The 15,626-nt window shown below is 40.5% G+C and overlaps 1 protein-coding gene across 1 annotated transcript in view; it reads left to right on the plus strand.

Moving 5' to 3' along the window:
* Nucleotides 1–2,226: 2,226 nt before the first annotated feature.
* The window catches only part of ZFAND3 (zinc finger AN1-type containing 3), a 134,659-nt gene continuing 121,259 nt past the window's right edge, over nt 2,227–15,626 (plus strand). Inside the window, exon 1 of the mRNA XM_057370918.1 lies at nt 2,227–2,297. Within this exon, the coding sequence (XP_057226901.1) occupies nt 2,227–2,297 (71 nt within the window). The remainder of the gene's footprint in view (nt 2,298–15,626) is intronic.

The following is a 15,626-nucleotide window of genomic DNA, read 5'->3' on the forward strand; positions in this document are numbered from 1 at the left end:
AGAGAGCACTCCTCCACGACAKTTCTGATAGTTGAAAGCGAACTCAGAATGAGCTTACCTTAATAGCAATTACAGACATAAAGCCTATTAGATCATCTTTGAAAAGCTACTCCTTATCTGAGGGGAGTTTACAGCCTCTGGTAGTAGTACAGGCAGCTGGCATGAAAGAGACCATTTTAGTTTCCAGCTGACTTAGTGGCTTAAAGGGCCAAGGTAACAAGACCAGGGCTATTTTTTTGCATGTACTCACTTCTCTTGGTAACTCAGCAGTGCTGCCTCAGCACCTCAGTTTTGATCTCAGAGAGCTTGGCCAAGAGGCATCCCGGGTGCTTCACTGCACACGGTGGTGTGCAGCCACGGGCACTCTAGAGAGGGCAGACAGTTCCATCAGTGGGGATGGCAACCCCAGGCTAGAACGGTTTGATAAAATCACCATCATTGGTAAACTGTCATGAACCAGCCTATTCACAAAAAGTCTGTTTACATTATTTCAATTAAATACCAAGTTTTTATTAAAAAGTTTTAAGCATGTGTGCACAGTATTTTGTTATTGKTATTTTTATTATTCTGTCAAGAATTAATGTGACAGAAAATGCTTTAGGAAGCTTAATAGTACAGACAACGTATCTTTAACAAAATTATTTATTGTTCAAAAAGATCCACATACTCTGAACTTTGTTAAGAATGTTTATTATTTTCAAAGATTAATAACCTTGGGTTTAAGWGCAAAGCAAAAATCAAAGTATAAGATGGCCAACAGCAGTCAAGAATAGATCAAAATTCCACCTCCATTAATGACACAGCAGTACCCCACAACATTTTCCACTCAGATGCGAAATCTCAAGTGGAGGGTCAGCAGTATTTCCATTTCACCAACAAAACCAAGGTACACAGAGTGCAAGGCTGTAATTTGCTCAACACTACTGGCTGAACCAGTACCAGAAGTACAATCCCCATTAGTCAGTCCTCAAGTCCAGATTCTGGAAAATCCCCTCTCCTTTCCTGTCTGTCAAAGGGCGCCAGCCAGTAATGACCGTGCCGGCTGTGATCTTCCSTCCCTGCCATACCTTACCTCTTGAAGGTCCCAGAGAATAGGGCCAGAGCCGCCTGCCTTCTCCCGGCTGCAGCCAGCCCACAGCTCYGTGTCCTCATGCAGCAAGTGGCGTTTACCACAGGCGAGGAGACCGCCGAGTACGTCAAACACCTACAGGGCCTTATTTCGGACTGAGGGAAACCGAGGACGAACATCTACAGAGTAAGGCAAACAGAAGGCCAAACGTCGCCCTCGKGGCCCACCAGACCTACCTCCAAACACAGCCCAGAGGAAACAAGTCCCTGTCCTCACCCTGCAACGCACCGCAGCCCCCCAGCGCCGCCCAGCCTCCGGGGACAGCTCTCAAGCGCGCACAGCCGGYCCACCCCGGACACACCGGCCTGGCAGGGACCAGGACCAGTGAAAGATATTCAGTATCCCTCGGTGAAGCAGCTCCCGGCTCAGCTGAAGCCCGGGGCCGGGTGGAGGCAGCTCGGGACAGTCCCGGCTCGGCCCCCCGGGACCCGCTCCTGCCGACCGACTTCCGCGTCGGGGGCKCGTCTGCGCATGTGCGAGGGACACCGGCACCTCCACCCCACAGGCCGTCGCTGGCTGTACCACTGTGTGCCCAACCTATAGGTAGAGGCAAAAGAGGGCAGCGGCTCCAGGCAGCTCTGCGGGCCCCAGCTCTGCCTGGGGCTCCTCACTGAAAATGCTGTTCTCTTCTCAAGTCTATGGGTGCCCTCCAAACTCACTTCCCACCCAGTTCCCGCACTCGGTCTACCCCAACTTCCCCCGGGAATGTGCTGTGGTACATGCCGCTCCCAGCTGATTTGGTAGCTTGACGAAACCATCGCGCTCAGGACGGGGGGAACCACGGCGTCGGAGGGGACACGCTTTGTTACGCCAGGGGCCGACCGGCGCTCCGGGGAGAGRGGCGCGCGCCGCTGCGGCACCGGGGCGGCCACCGGCACCGGCGGGCGGGCGGCGTCGCCGCACGGAGCTCCGCGTCCCCGTGTCGCCGCGTCTCCGCTCCCCTGCCCACCCCACCGGCAGGGCGCGGCCGGGCCCCCCCGCACCCTCCCCTCCGCCGCCTCCCCAGTGGTGCCGCCCGGCTCCAGCTGACCGGCCTGGAATCCCGGCCGGGAGCCGCGCGCCCCCCGCCCGCCGCCGCCCCGCGCCCCGGCCCCACCATGGGAGACGCCGGCAGCGAGCGCAGCAAGGCACCCAGCCTGCCCCCGCGCTGCCCCTGCGGCTTCTGGGGGTGAGCCGGGCCCGGGGCTGGGCTGGGGCGGAGAGGGACGGAGGGGGGCGAGCGGCCAGGCGAAGGGCGAGGCGGCGGGGGGCCGCGGTCGGGCGGGAGGGGACGGGCTAGGTCTTAACCCCGGCTCGGGCCTGTCGCGGGGGTCGCACCGCAGCTCGCCGCGGGGTGGGGGCGGCCCCGAGCCCCTGTCGGGCGGGCCGCTGGGSTTCTCCCCCTCGGAAGAGGGATGTCCCCCTGCTTGTGGCTGCCACGTCCCGGGGGGCTTGGACCGCGGTGTCGCGGCTCCCGGCTTAGAGGCAGCGGGCTCCCCGGGGGGAGGTGGCKGCGCTGGCCCCGGGCGCGGGGAGGGGGGGAGGGGGTGCCGAGGCCGCCCGCGGCCCCCCCGCCGCCCGGGCACCGCGGCCTTCCCGGCGGGGGAGGCCCGACAGCTTCCCCAGGCACGCAGGTTTCCTGGAGAGGCCGCCCCTCCTCTGGGGCTGCGGGCTGCGCTCCGGGGCCTGCCTGTGGCTCCTCAAAGGCGCAGATGAATAATGCGGGCCCCTGGGTGCCCTGCCGGGTGTCTCTGCCACATCCCTGCCCTGTGCCCGGGAATGGGGAGCTGTCGCTGCAATTCACACAGGGCAGCATAATTAATGAAGGAAAAAAGGCTAAGGACAAAAACATAGTTCTTTCTCCACCTTATGAAGGAGAGGTGGATCATAATAAATAGGGCCCTTTTTAGCTGTTGGCTGATACCCTTTTAGGAAGAAGGAAGTAGGGGTCATTCCTGTTTGCCAAAGGTGATAGAAAAGAGCAAACCTGTTCTTTCCTAAACTACCACTTCTAGGGTCGTGTCTGTTGAAGAGATTTCCGTTTCTGATTTATTTTTTTGAAATCAGATGTACCATGGGAGATGGTATTCTGGCAGATACACATCGTCGTAAAGTGTCTTTAGTGTCTATCACAGCAACATTAGTCCCTAATGTTCTTATTTATGGAAAATTCAAAGAATATGTGACTAAATAGACTTTTGAGGGCCCACCTGAGATTTACACTTGTCTGTGATTGTACCTTCTTGGGATTTATGTCATGCAATTTAAAGTACTCTGGGGAAGTGGAGGCTGAGAGAAAAGAGATGCAATAAGAGTGATTTAGTGATGTCACTGTACATTTGGCTGGTTTATTGAAGTGGCAGGATTTTAAATGAAATCCCATTTTTGAATTATGACAGAAGCCTGAATTGCAACAAACGCCATGGCCCTGTTGGGAGTGATCTTGCAAGACAGATTATAAATACAAAGTATATTATTTTGTTTATTTTTGTTTTGTTAGGCTCCCATATTAGGGTCTGATATTTTTTGTAAAGTAATGGAAAACAAGTTTCTGCTATCTCTAATACAGTGCACTGACTTCTGTAACGTGATACTTATGGGAGAATTGTAGAAAGTTGAACTTTTTCTTTCAGCTCAACTTCTTGGCTAGTTCAGTGTGTTTTGATAATGAGAAGAAAATCTGGTGCTTTGTGTTCAAGGATCTATTTAATAGTTACAGGAGGCTCTCAAGAAAACCCATTGCCTTTAAAGCTGATTTTTTTTTTACCATGCTTCCCTTGCACAAATAGATACCAAAAGGCATTTTTTTGCCCTCCCCTTTTTGTTCCCCTTCAAAGTACCATCCATGCAGGGATGGTTTTGTATAATAATTTTGAAAGACAGGACTGTGGAACAAAACCCTCACTTTTTCCACCAACACTGTGAATGAATTACTCTGTTTTTCAGTCTCTTTAAGTGTCTGCCAGGTGCATTTCAATACACCGTGGCAAACTACATATCTATTTTTACACTTTAAAAAACTGCTGTCAGTTTCCAGAGCTGATTGCTGTACTTCTCAGTCCTGAAAAAGCTTAAGTGTCTACATGACCTTATTTACCTAGGCCTTGTTAGTGCTTGAACAGATTTTCTGGTAAATCACTGCAGATGTGCCTTTCTGTTGAAATGGCATTGTCAGGAGTTCTTAAGGGGTTACAGTTTTATGCCAGCTTTCTTAAGAAAGTAAATTATGATAGCCAAAAGACATATTCCTTTGAAGTTGAAATTCTGCTGCTCCAGATGTCAGCCAGGGTTATGACCAGCAACATGTCTTAAGGCAGCATCTTGCCTGTGACTTTCACGTCATTTTGGAACAGGGCCAGGACATTTAAAGCTATGAAACTTGTAATTTAATCTAGTAAATTTCATTAAATTTGTAAATAATGGAGAGGAATAGTACTGTCTTATGTTTCCTGCTCCCTCCTGGTGCAATAGGTTGAGAACCCTTTCAAAGTTSTTCTTGACTGAGCCCAGGCCGTGTAGGTAGCGGTACAGTTCTGTCTGGGGTCAAACAATAAGGTCTARATTTTACCAAGTATAAAAGATGATTTTTTAAAAAAAAAATAGATTTTATGTAATGCTTAGCCAAAACTGTTTGTAGTAAGATGCAGGCTTTCTGCAGTAACCCACAATGGCAGGAAACATTAAGGAAAATACTGAAACAAGTATTAAAATTGAAGTAAGCTGAGGGTGACTATTCTAAAGCTATCGGTTGAACAGGGATAGAAGTAGCTCCAGAGACGCATGTTGATAGTGGTGGCATTCAAAGAGATTACAGAAGCAGACTAGTATGTGCTATTGCATTGAAGTTGGAGGAGTTCTTCTTTTAAAAGACCTGGATTATATTAGAAATTCAGATCCTCTAGGTTTCAAGAATCTCTAGAGACTGGAAAACTACTAAACTCTTGATGTTTCAGGATCTAAGAGACTGAAAAATGAACAGCTGAAAGAAGAGACTTCTGAGTGGGGCTGTTAAGAACTTCTGAAATACCTGCTTAAGGTCAACAGCTAACGTTTGCTTCAGCTTTTTGTTGAAGATCTTGGAATCCATCCTTAAATCTGCAGACTTGCCCTTCTTTTTAAAATCTCCAGTCTGTCATTTTTGCTCAAGTAAAGTTTAAATAGAGTACTGAAATGATCTTTATATTTTACAAAATCGTTTCAGTTACCCAGATAATCTCAATTGGGAAACCTCATCAGTATTCATGTAATTTATGAAAAATTCACACAACTTAGTGTTTGGAAATATTTTGCTCGCCTTTCTCCCTATTTTTATATTCTCAACTTCATTCAGTAGTGACTATCTCACTATTTATTGGAATAGGTTTAGTGTACAAAGATTGGAAAGGGTTCAGTATGCACATTACTTTAGGTTGCTTCATCTAAAGTATGGTGTGCTTAACTTCTCATCCTTATGACCTGGAAAAATTCTTATTTTCCTGGTTAACAGACCAGAGAATCATAGAATCATGTGATGTTTATTTTTTTCTTAGACTGCTGGATTTCAGAAACCTTTCACTTATAGTGTATATGAACTCAAGGTTGAAGATTTTATAAAGACATGAAAATATTACTGGATGTGTTATATTCCAGTTAAGCCTTTTTGCTTATTAGAGATGAGGCTGATTTTTAATGACTGACATGTTAGCAATTTCCCTTTGGGTTTTAAAGGACTCCATAAAGCTTTCACTTATGTGTAGCTCATCAGAGGGCTGAGGACACTTCTGTTAAATGATAATATGCATAGAAAGAGGCTTGTAAGCTGGTGGAAGCATGTGCTCTCAAAGGAGTATGTCAGAGAAGGTAGCATTTTTGTAATTCTATTTCTACTGTAGTGACTGCTGCTTATCTTATTTATTGTCCAGACTGGTATCATACCACTGCATTTAACGCCTTAGAAAATAAGGGAATATGTTAATAGACATAAAACAAATGAATTCCATTTTTGAAATAGTGGCAGCCAGCAGGAAGTTGATTGAAAACATAGTATGATTACTTTCATCTCATCCTAGTTCTGGCAACTATAAGGTAATGTAGTCAGCTAAAACTGATGGCAGTATTATTTGAGAATATGCCAGCAGGGGTTTTGCAGGATGTTACCATTTGCTCTGCCTTTTTCTGATACTCATCATGTGTGATGAGACATAGGCCTGCACAAAATGCTTGGGGCACGAATTCAGAGTTTATTCCTGAGTCTAGATTTTCCCGTCACTTTTGTATAATCAGTCCTTACCATGCCAATCTGCCTCTTTTCTCAGTTTTATTTGCTAAAATTAAACATTTGATCAAACGGTTAATCATTTAACATAAACATTATGAGTTTGTGACTGTGTTTCACCAAAGCTTGCTTTTGGCTTCTAAACAAACAATGGTTATATGTATGCCATTTAGAAGCCTCTTCTCTGACTGTCTTCTTTTTTTTTTTTGGTGATTACAGCTGTTCATTCCATAGGAACTCTCAATGTTCCTCTTCAGTAAACACTGTCTTTTTAATAAACACTGTCTAATCTCATAGGCAGTTTAGGTCATCGTGAATGCATAATGCCTCCCCAAACCTAACTTTGCTTTAATCATTGTTGCAACCTCACATGCATGTTCCTAAGTGAGGCTTGAGTAAACTTTTGAAATACTTACCTTTTCCTCTGAGAATTTGTTTTCACTGGGCTTGTGTCAGGCAGTTCTTTAGCTAGGCTTTCACTGGCTGGCACTTTGGATCAGTTGCTGGAGTAAGCAGTGAATTTGTCAGTTTACTGAGACAATATACTCTATTTTGCTCTTAGTTTAAGACTAAAAATACTTGAACATTATATTTTTTTAATTTTATGCAAGAAATTATTTAATACTCTGTTAAATCCTTGGGTAAAATAAATAAAAACTTGAAGCAGTTTTTATTTAAAGCCAGCATTAAGTGCTGTAATAATACAACTACTGGTGTGTTGCACAAAGAAAAGTGACAAATTATTTAACTGAGAAACAAGGAGTCTCGTGAGAAATTGATTTATTTACAACTTTCCTACCGAGTGCTACACAGTGTGATAAGGGGTATTGGAGAGACACTGAATTTATTTGCTTGGATCTTAGTTCTAGATTATATTCAGGATTATGAGACATAGAGAAGCTTCTGTCTGAGGAGAGAGTGGTGGTGAGGAATTGAGCTTTTTCATGTTCCCTGTTTGAATAAAAATATGCGGGATAAAGAATGGTAAATTGTGACTTCCCTCAGTCATAATACAACTAGAAGGAYATCTCAACTAAGGTCAGAAGGTAGAAATTTTTTCACTTTTTTGTGCAGTGAGCACTGGCCTCCTGCAACTGCAGTTGCAAGGTATCACATTTTTGCTAAGTTTTCCATTTGCTGTAGAAGCTTACCTTGTGAAATGGGGGTTATTGGCACTTCCAAGTGAAAGCAGATGAACTGGATTTAATACTTTAACTGTAATAAGCTCTTTTCTAGGAATGTGAAAACAATGCTTTCTTTTGCAGTACTTAATAGAATAGACAAAACAGAAAGGAGATCTTGTTATATAATGAAAACCAGCTGTTCTGGATCAGACCAAAGATACATCCAGCCCTGTTTCTGATTTGGGTGATAAGTGGTGCTGGAGGAATAAGCATAAGGACAGAGCAAGCACGCAATGATGCTTATCTTGGTACACCTCCTTTGTGTCTGACATAAGGTTGTCCTCTGTTTTATGGATTTATAGCTTAGTAGGTCCTACCTATTTTCCCATAAATTTGCATAATGAATTGATGAGGCCATGTGTACTCTTGACCCTTACCATGTCCTGCAGGAATGTTCCATAATTTAACCATTCTCTCTGTGGGGAAAAAAAAAGTAATTGATTTTGTTTCCTTTAAACTTGCTGTGTGGTATTTCTAAGGAGTGAATAAATTCAAACAGCTGGTGTATGAGGGTGTTTTATTTAAGAAGATCCAAAAATAGGCCTGCTTGATTAAAAATGTCTGTTAACTTAGCACAGCCAGAATTTGAGGAAAAAGCCCTCTTGCTGAAACCATGAATTTATTCAAAATCTGTATATGAAATGTTTTATAAATATTTTCTAATTTTAAATGGGAACTGTGTTAATTATAGACAGGCATATCCAGTACCTTTTAATCTAAATTAACTTCCTCATCAGTCAGAATGAAATTGTCTGTCATAGCTGCTGTTCTTACAAGTGGAACGAACAAGGAAGAAGTAGATTGTCCTCCTTTTTGAAACTTGGAGGAGTTAAAATTTACTGTGTCTAGGTCACCTTCCAGGTTTCTGTCTTCCTACGTGGCAGTACCTTCTTCATGTCTTCTATAAACTGTGATTAGTCAAAGATGTTATAATTTGGGCAGTGCTGATAATTATTCCACATTTAGTGCTATGAGGTATCTGTCTTAATACTAATTAGTGAAATGTTCAAATGTTGCGTGGTACCATAGATGTTATTTGTATAATGCTTYGTTTTGCTGAAGATGCTTTGGGTTCTCAAAAGTTTCTAATGGTAGGCCCAGTTAGTTAGAGGGTGATAATGTAAGCATTAGTTTTGGGAAAAAACTGCTGCTGATTCTAGTTCCATAAATTTCAAACAGTTTACCACTTCCTTGGAAATTTGATGTTAGTATTGTTGCTGCATGTTGGACAGCTGTTGGAAGTTTCAAATTGGTGAAGCCTCATGACTCAGTATTTCTTTTAAGGTGTTGAAATCAGTGGTGCAAAACATTAACTAGAAAGAATGATCCGTGATTGATGTAGTTATGGGAGATATCTGGTTTTGACTTGAATATTTTCATTAACATGCTATGCCATTGCTGGATTTGATTTTTTTTTTTTAAATTAGTAGCTAGTGCATGTAAACAGATGCAGGCTTTCTTTAAAGCCAGTTGCTAAAAATTATGAATGTGATATACGTTCTCAGCCAATTACTGCTTATATTCTTTGAGGTTAAAAATGTAATTGTGTTCATGTGTCTCCTCAGATATGCAACCTTGATTGACATAAATTAATATGGTACATCAAAAATTAAGACAAATGTCTTGTGAATGTTATTGGATAGTATTAGAGTAGCTGCAGTAATTATAATGGCATCTCCTCAGGACACTGAGAAGGCCACATAACAAAATATTGTTGAGGACACCATATGCAGCAAATAATAAATAGTTCTGAAAAGTGAAGCCTTTGTGTGAATGACCACAATGGTTTGAGGCGGTGGRGATGACATTAATGTACAGAAGTAGTGGGTTGGTATTTTTAGGTTTTGCAAAAATGCCCAACCATTATCTTCTAATTTAAGATTTTGATGTAAAGCCATTTTTGTAATAGAKATAGATCTTTTGTTTGAATTGGTGAAAAATTTATATGCATGAGTGTGGGGGTTAAACTTCTATTTTTTTAACACTTGTATTTGAAATCTTGAAAGGCAAATTGTATTGTAATGCATAGGTCCATTAGCTGTAAGTTATTCCTTACCTGTACTCAGGAAAACATAGTTGAAAAGTTACAGTATTCCATGAGTTGGAGAATGAGAATGTTTGCAGTTGTGTGTTAAGTTTCTGTTTATAGCATCTGACTAGTAACATTGTGCCAAGTGCAGTACTTGCCTTTACAGAGTAAGTTGTATTAGAAAATTGTTGATGGGTTTTTACATTTAATCTGTCATCTGGACTGTTCCCTACAGCAGAGTATGCTGCTCCACATTATTTATGAAAGACTTTTAGGTATCTTGTTCGATTCCATCTGTTTGATCTGGCCACCATATGCATGCTCTGAACTTGAAAAATGTAAGTCAATGCAAGGACTTTCAGTTTCTAAACATTGTAATATTTTTATTAGCATTTTCAGGAAATTTATTTCTAATATTRCTTTCATCGGTGTAATGTCCTTTAATAAATGTACTTCTGCTAGTGTTGGATTTCCATTGTTTGTGTGGTGTAAATTAGAGAGTAACTGAAGTAATGAAGAATTTTGAATGGAGATAAAAACCGGTTTTCCTGAAGCAATTTTAATAAGCAGTCAGACCAACAGAGAAAAAGAGTTTGATTGATGATTACTGTCTTTAGTTTTTGGCTCTTTAGATTATATAGTGTCTCATGTTGGGTGAGTTGTTTATTTGAAGGCCTGTCTTAGTAATGTATATATTTAACTTCTGCTTGGTTGAATGTACTATTTAAGTTGAAAGTCCTACTTAAATCCTAACCATCAAGGGACGGGGGAGGAGAAAGGAGCACAATACTAGATTTGAAGCAGTGTTTAAAAGAACGAAAAGCAGGCTGGTTTCATGATAACCACCTAATTGTGCCCTTGGAAAAGCAGAATCCAAAGTCATGTCCTCATTGACTTAATTGCTAGAACACAACCATCCTTCACAATATGACTGTAACTGGCATCAACTCTGTCACCATAATAGCAGCATTTTTATCTTTAAGTATATATTTAGAGGTGTCTCAGGAGAAGTTGCACATATAAAGTAGGCAAAATGCTGTCATTTAGTGAGAGTTCCTCAGTATTGGAAATTGTATTGTCCTCTAATTATTGATTAGATGCTATTTTGGTCCAAGATAATGTCAGTATTGCGGAGTCTAGCTTTTTGATCAATCAGTTAACTGTCTTTGAAACTTTCCTTTAACAAGTATCCACTATTACTCAGTGAAATGCATTTTTTAGCTGCAGCAAGACGAGTTTTAGGTTGGATATTGCTGACACCAGTTTGCAGGATGAGGCATTAGTAATGCTTGTTCATTGCTTAATGCCCTAGTGTTACCTTTTCCTTAGTAATCTCCTTCAGAGAACTAATGGACAGTAATGCCAGAATTGTCCAGGTGTTAACAAATGCTTGCTTGTTCATGCAGGTAGGTTTCARATGTTCCCCTGAACTGTTAACATGTTCATCAGTTTAAAATCTATTCGTTTCTATTTTTAGAATAAACTTTTGATGGTGGACTTCTGTGAAGGAGTTAAACTATTTCTAAAATAGCATGTTTTCATAATGAAGGTTCTCTCCAATTTTAATATGGAAGCATGTTAGTAAAATTATTCAATTTTTAATAGGAAGGAAAATATGAAAAGCATCATTTTAAATCACTTTAAACTTTTTTAAATGCTCAGGATTTTGCAAAATTTAAAATACATTTAAAATGCTTTGAAGAAGCTGAAATCTTGCAGGTTTTTTATTTTTTTTTACATAGATGTGTGAATCAACCATAATTTGTGCTAAAACTTACACGGGGCTTTTAGGATTAGTCCACAAATAYTCTGTACCTTCCCTAGGTGTGACTAATTTTTTAACTTTTGAAAGAAAGCAATTAACAATAATACTCGAGCACTTCAAATGTATTTTTCTTGGCATTGAGACTCTGTGATTAATACTTCTTGGCAAAACAATTGAAATTAAACTTGCCTTGGAAATAATAATTAAGATGGAGCAAGTTGACTCATTTTATTTAAGAAAGTAGACTAACTGCTGTTTGTAACCCCTGGCATTGTCAAATACATGGAGTGTTTGTGATTATACTCTATTTTAGAGTATAATCTTTTCAAGAATTAGTTACARTGCCTTTGTATGTAGTGTTGAATGTCACTGTGTGTTCTTCTACTTTGACTGCAGTTGGTTAGCAGTGGTTTTATTTTGGAAACTGGATGTGTTCCTGTTCAATTTTCTGTTGGGTACTGTGATTACAGATATTTAGRCATTGTGCTTTAATGCTGATTTTTATTTTAATGCATCTTAAATTTATTACAAAACTTTAGAGACTATAAACTTATAAAGATATGGATTGTAGCATATTCCCTTTTTAATAAAAATCCCCTTCTTGGCATTTAAGTTTGGAAAGGATATTGGTATTTCTGCTACTGATAGACTGTGTGGCAGTCAGTCCATGCTTTTCTCTGCCTGTTTTTATTTGTGAATCATATATTCCTCTTCATTTAATTCCACAGTGCTATAGGAACCTTGAATGAAAAATTTTGTATCAAGTGGTATTTAGGACTTTTCATTTCAAAACAGGTGTTTGTTTTAAATCAGAACTTGCTCTAGGACGATTTTGACCCATTGACATGTTGTTTCACAGGTGGTTCATCTAGAAGGAAGTGTTTGTGGTGGGTGGAGGAAATCTCTTTCAATCAGAGGAGTTGCTATGCAATTAGAAGAGCAAGAACTGCCTGCATTACACATCTGTGAGTCTCAGGTGGTTTTGCAGCACTCTCTTGATGAAGATAGGACCCCATTATTATCCATTATTCTGTGATGCAGTCTCTCCTTTGACTATTAATGTTCTTGTGTGACTAATTCAGGAAAGACCAGAAATCTTTCTGGTGAATAATTAACACTTCCTGTTCTGCTCAAGTGACTTGCAAAGGCAGATTCAAAAGGTGAAAACAAAACTCCAGTGATGTATATTTATATTGCAAATTGATGCATTGTATCATACTGAAAATCCCATCACTCAGTGGTATAACAAGAACTCCAGCATTACAGGTTAGTATTCAGTTGCCTGAGCTGAAGTGCAGCTGAAATTCAGATAACAGAAAGTACTGCTTGGTTTTAAAACTGCTGTAATTGGAATCCCAGAATAAAGAGAACTAGACCAGTACTGTGAGAAACTTAAGTATGCAGGTTTCAGCGTTGTTAAGATTTTTAGATTTTTTTTTTTTTTGGTTGCTTTCTGTGGTTTTTCTCCCCCATTTCAGATTAAGTTTCCATCACACTCCTAGATGCCATTGAGACAGAAAATGATTTAGCTGCTTTCTCGTTAGCATTCTTTTTGTCCTTATTTCAGTTTGCTGATTTAGTAGTGGCTTTCTGACTTCTGCTAGCAAGGTAGTTGATGCAGACTTGTATACAGACACAATTTCTTTTTAGTTCTTATTTTTAGAACTAATTAAGGCTGCTAAACAACCAATGAATATTTAAATCAATTCATGGTCCAAGTGGATTTATACTTCTTTTAAGGTTACCTAATAAGATTCTGGCASAAATGGGAGCTTCAAGTACTTGTATTCTTGTGTGTCCATGAAGGCAATTACAGAAGAGGGCATGGAAAATGGTCATCATGATCCTTATTTTGGGATTATTAGCTGATTAATCGGTCATGTTTTACTTTCTTCTGCATAGCTTACTTGTCCATTATCATTATTCTGAAGGAAAGTGTTACATTTTTAGTACCACAGCTGACTACTTAAKTTGGAAAAAGTAGACCAGCTTTTGGAGGCACAGGCATTTCTTCAGTGTATGGGAAAGCTAATCTACTTTTTCTAAGTATATTCCTACATATTACCTCTGTCCCCAAAATCAGACTTGCCCATACCCTTAGGTCACCATGGCTGCATGACAYGAAGGACTAGGGTCTTCTACCAGCCAGGACAGGTGGGCTGATTTAATGTTTCTTTACTTTTTTCAGCTTTTATGTGTGGATGTTGTTCAGAAACCCCTGTTTCTGGCATGATATATAGCAAACACTACATGTGGTATTCTTACCACAAAACATTGAACTGTTCAATTTGTACCGTCTAGGGAAAGCTAGAGATGTTTAAATCACTTTGAGTCTACTTGAATTAGACAAGTGTAAACATTTTCTTTGAATGGATACAAATAGCATTTTACGTTTTCAAAACAGAGCAAAATCATCTCCTTGAACTGACTGGAGAAAAATGATGCTTAGCTGAAAATCCAAAATTGATCTGCCRGTCTACTGTTTGCAGGAGGGTAGGATGTTGAGTAAAAGTTGTGGCAAGATAACAATGTACATTAAATTAATAATTTGTATATTTGCTATTCATTAGTTTAATAGTTGAAGACACTTTTTTTTTTTTAGTTCTGTCATGCATTAGTGTAAGTGGAGCGTGATAAAAGATTTTGTGGGCTCCTTTCAGAAGGTGTYTTCTATGTGTAATGGATGCAGCTGAAGAAGGTGTACAATCTTATTATTTGAAGCTTAAAGTCAGGCAGAATCATGGAAACATCAAATTGAAACATTTRTTTTTCTTTTTTATTTTGCTTGTAGAATAGATGATTGAACTATGCACTCATACTGCTGCTTGTCTAATTTTTAAAACTCATTTTAACTCCTGCTTTATTTAGCATTCAGCATTAGTTTGATGTAGCTAATGAAGCAGTAGAGTTGCAGTTTGCAGCTGCAGCCTATCGCAGTGGTTAGATGGTTAAAAYGTAGTTCCTGTTGTGTACTGAAAATGTTACGCATAGCTTGGACAAGGGTTCAGGATGAGGTAAGGTTTTTGGGCTCATTTGTGTTMTTTGTTAATGATCACTCTGCTTGCTTACCGTGCCTTTGCCTGAGACTGCCTTCAGARATGCATTAAAAGCTGTTCTAACGAAAGAGCCTTTGCTGTTTGCATGCATGCAAATAAAATATTTAACTTGGCTCTGATTTCCCACTGTCGGAATTAAAGTAAGTGTACTGATTGTGATTTATTCCCTCAGTCTTCGTTATTAGAGGAAACTAAGAAGCTGAGGCTTGTTCCCACACTTTCTCCATGTTATTCCAAAACAGGAAAATGATGAGACTAATATGATAGTTTCTGTGAGTGCTGATACCCTTGTTTTTGTTCATGTAWATACATCTATGCTGTCTACTCTGAACACTTAGAAAATAGTAAAAGCTACCTTATGAAAATGACAGYGTGAAGATTACAGTTTACATTTACATTAATCTGGAACACTGAAGATGGAAAAGCCAAAATACCACTCTGTGTAAAGGTTTCCTTCTTCTGTCATGGGCTGAAGGATTTGGGATGAAGGATTTTTTTTTCCACTTGATGTTTAAAACCCTTGAACTTTAAAGCAAATTGTGCATTCTGAATTCTTTTTACCCTGGTAATTGAAATGCAGTTGCCTGAGACCTGGAAAGTGTGCTGTGTGAAGTAGGAGAAAGGCACAATGCATTACGTAGAGGGTCTCATCCCATCTTCACATCTGACTGACTCCTTTTCTAGAAAATGCTGTTCCCTGACCTGTCAGCCCCTGAAGGGCACGTGCAGCAGCTCATTTCCTCCATTTGCCATGGAGAGATGACCAGTGCAAACATAGTGGAGGAGAGTGAGCTGCCTGTACAGCTGGACCACACTGCCTTCTGTCCTAACTGAGATCTTACTTGGGGGGCTTTCACCTGAATGGCAGTGGAATAAGAGCTCCTRACTCAGCTTCCAAGGCACAAAGTGAGAAAGGCTGTCCTCAAACATCTATACTTGGGAATAAATTTAGGCTGGCAAAACTTTAAAGGWGATAGGAAGGGGGGAGGGTAAAGCATGTTCACATTTTGATTATTCCTTTAGTTCCCTTGTTGTCTTTTCTTTCTGAGTCCTCCAAGTACAAAAGGAAACCTAGGTATTTTTATTTTTGTCAACGAAAGAGTATAATAGTTTTGGGTGACCTTGTTCTGTCTGTYCTCCAGCCATTAAATTTTAGTTCTGCTGAACTTGCATAAAGGTTTAGTTATAAATTTATAAGGAAAATGTCAAGTGGCTAGTCACAAAATTTGA

Source organism: Malurus melanocephalus, unplaced genomic scaffold, assembly GCF_030028575.1.
Source record: "Malurus melanocephalus ecotype Western Australia unplaced genomic scaffold, MMel_1.1 scaffold_5, whole genome shotgun sequence".
NCBI lineage: Eukaryota > Metazoa > Chordata > Aves > Passeriformes > Maluridae > Malurus > Malurus melanocephalus.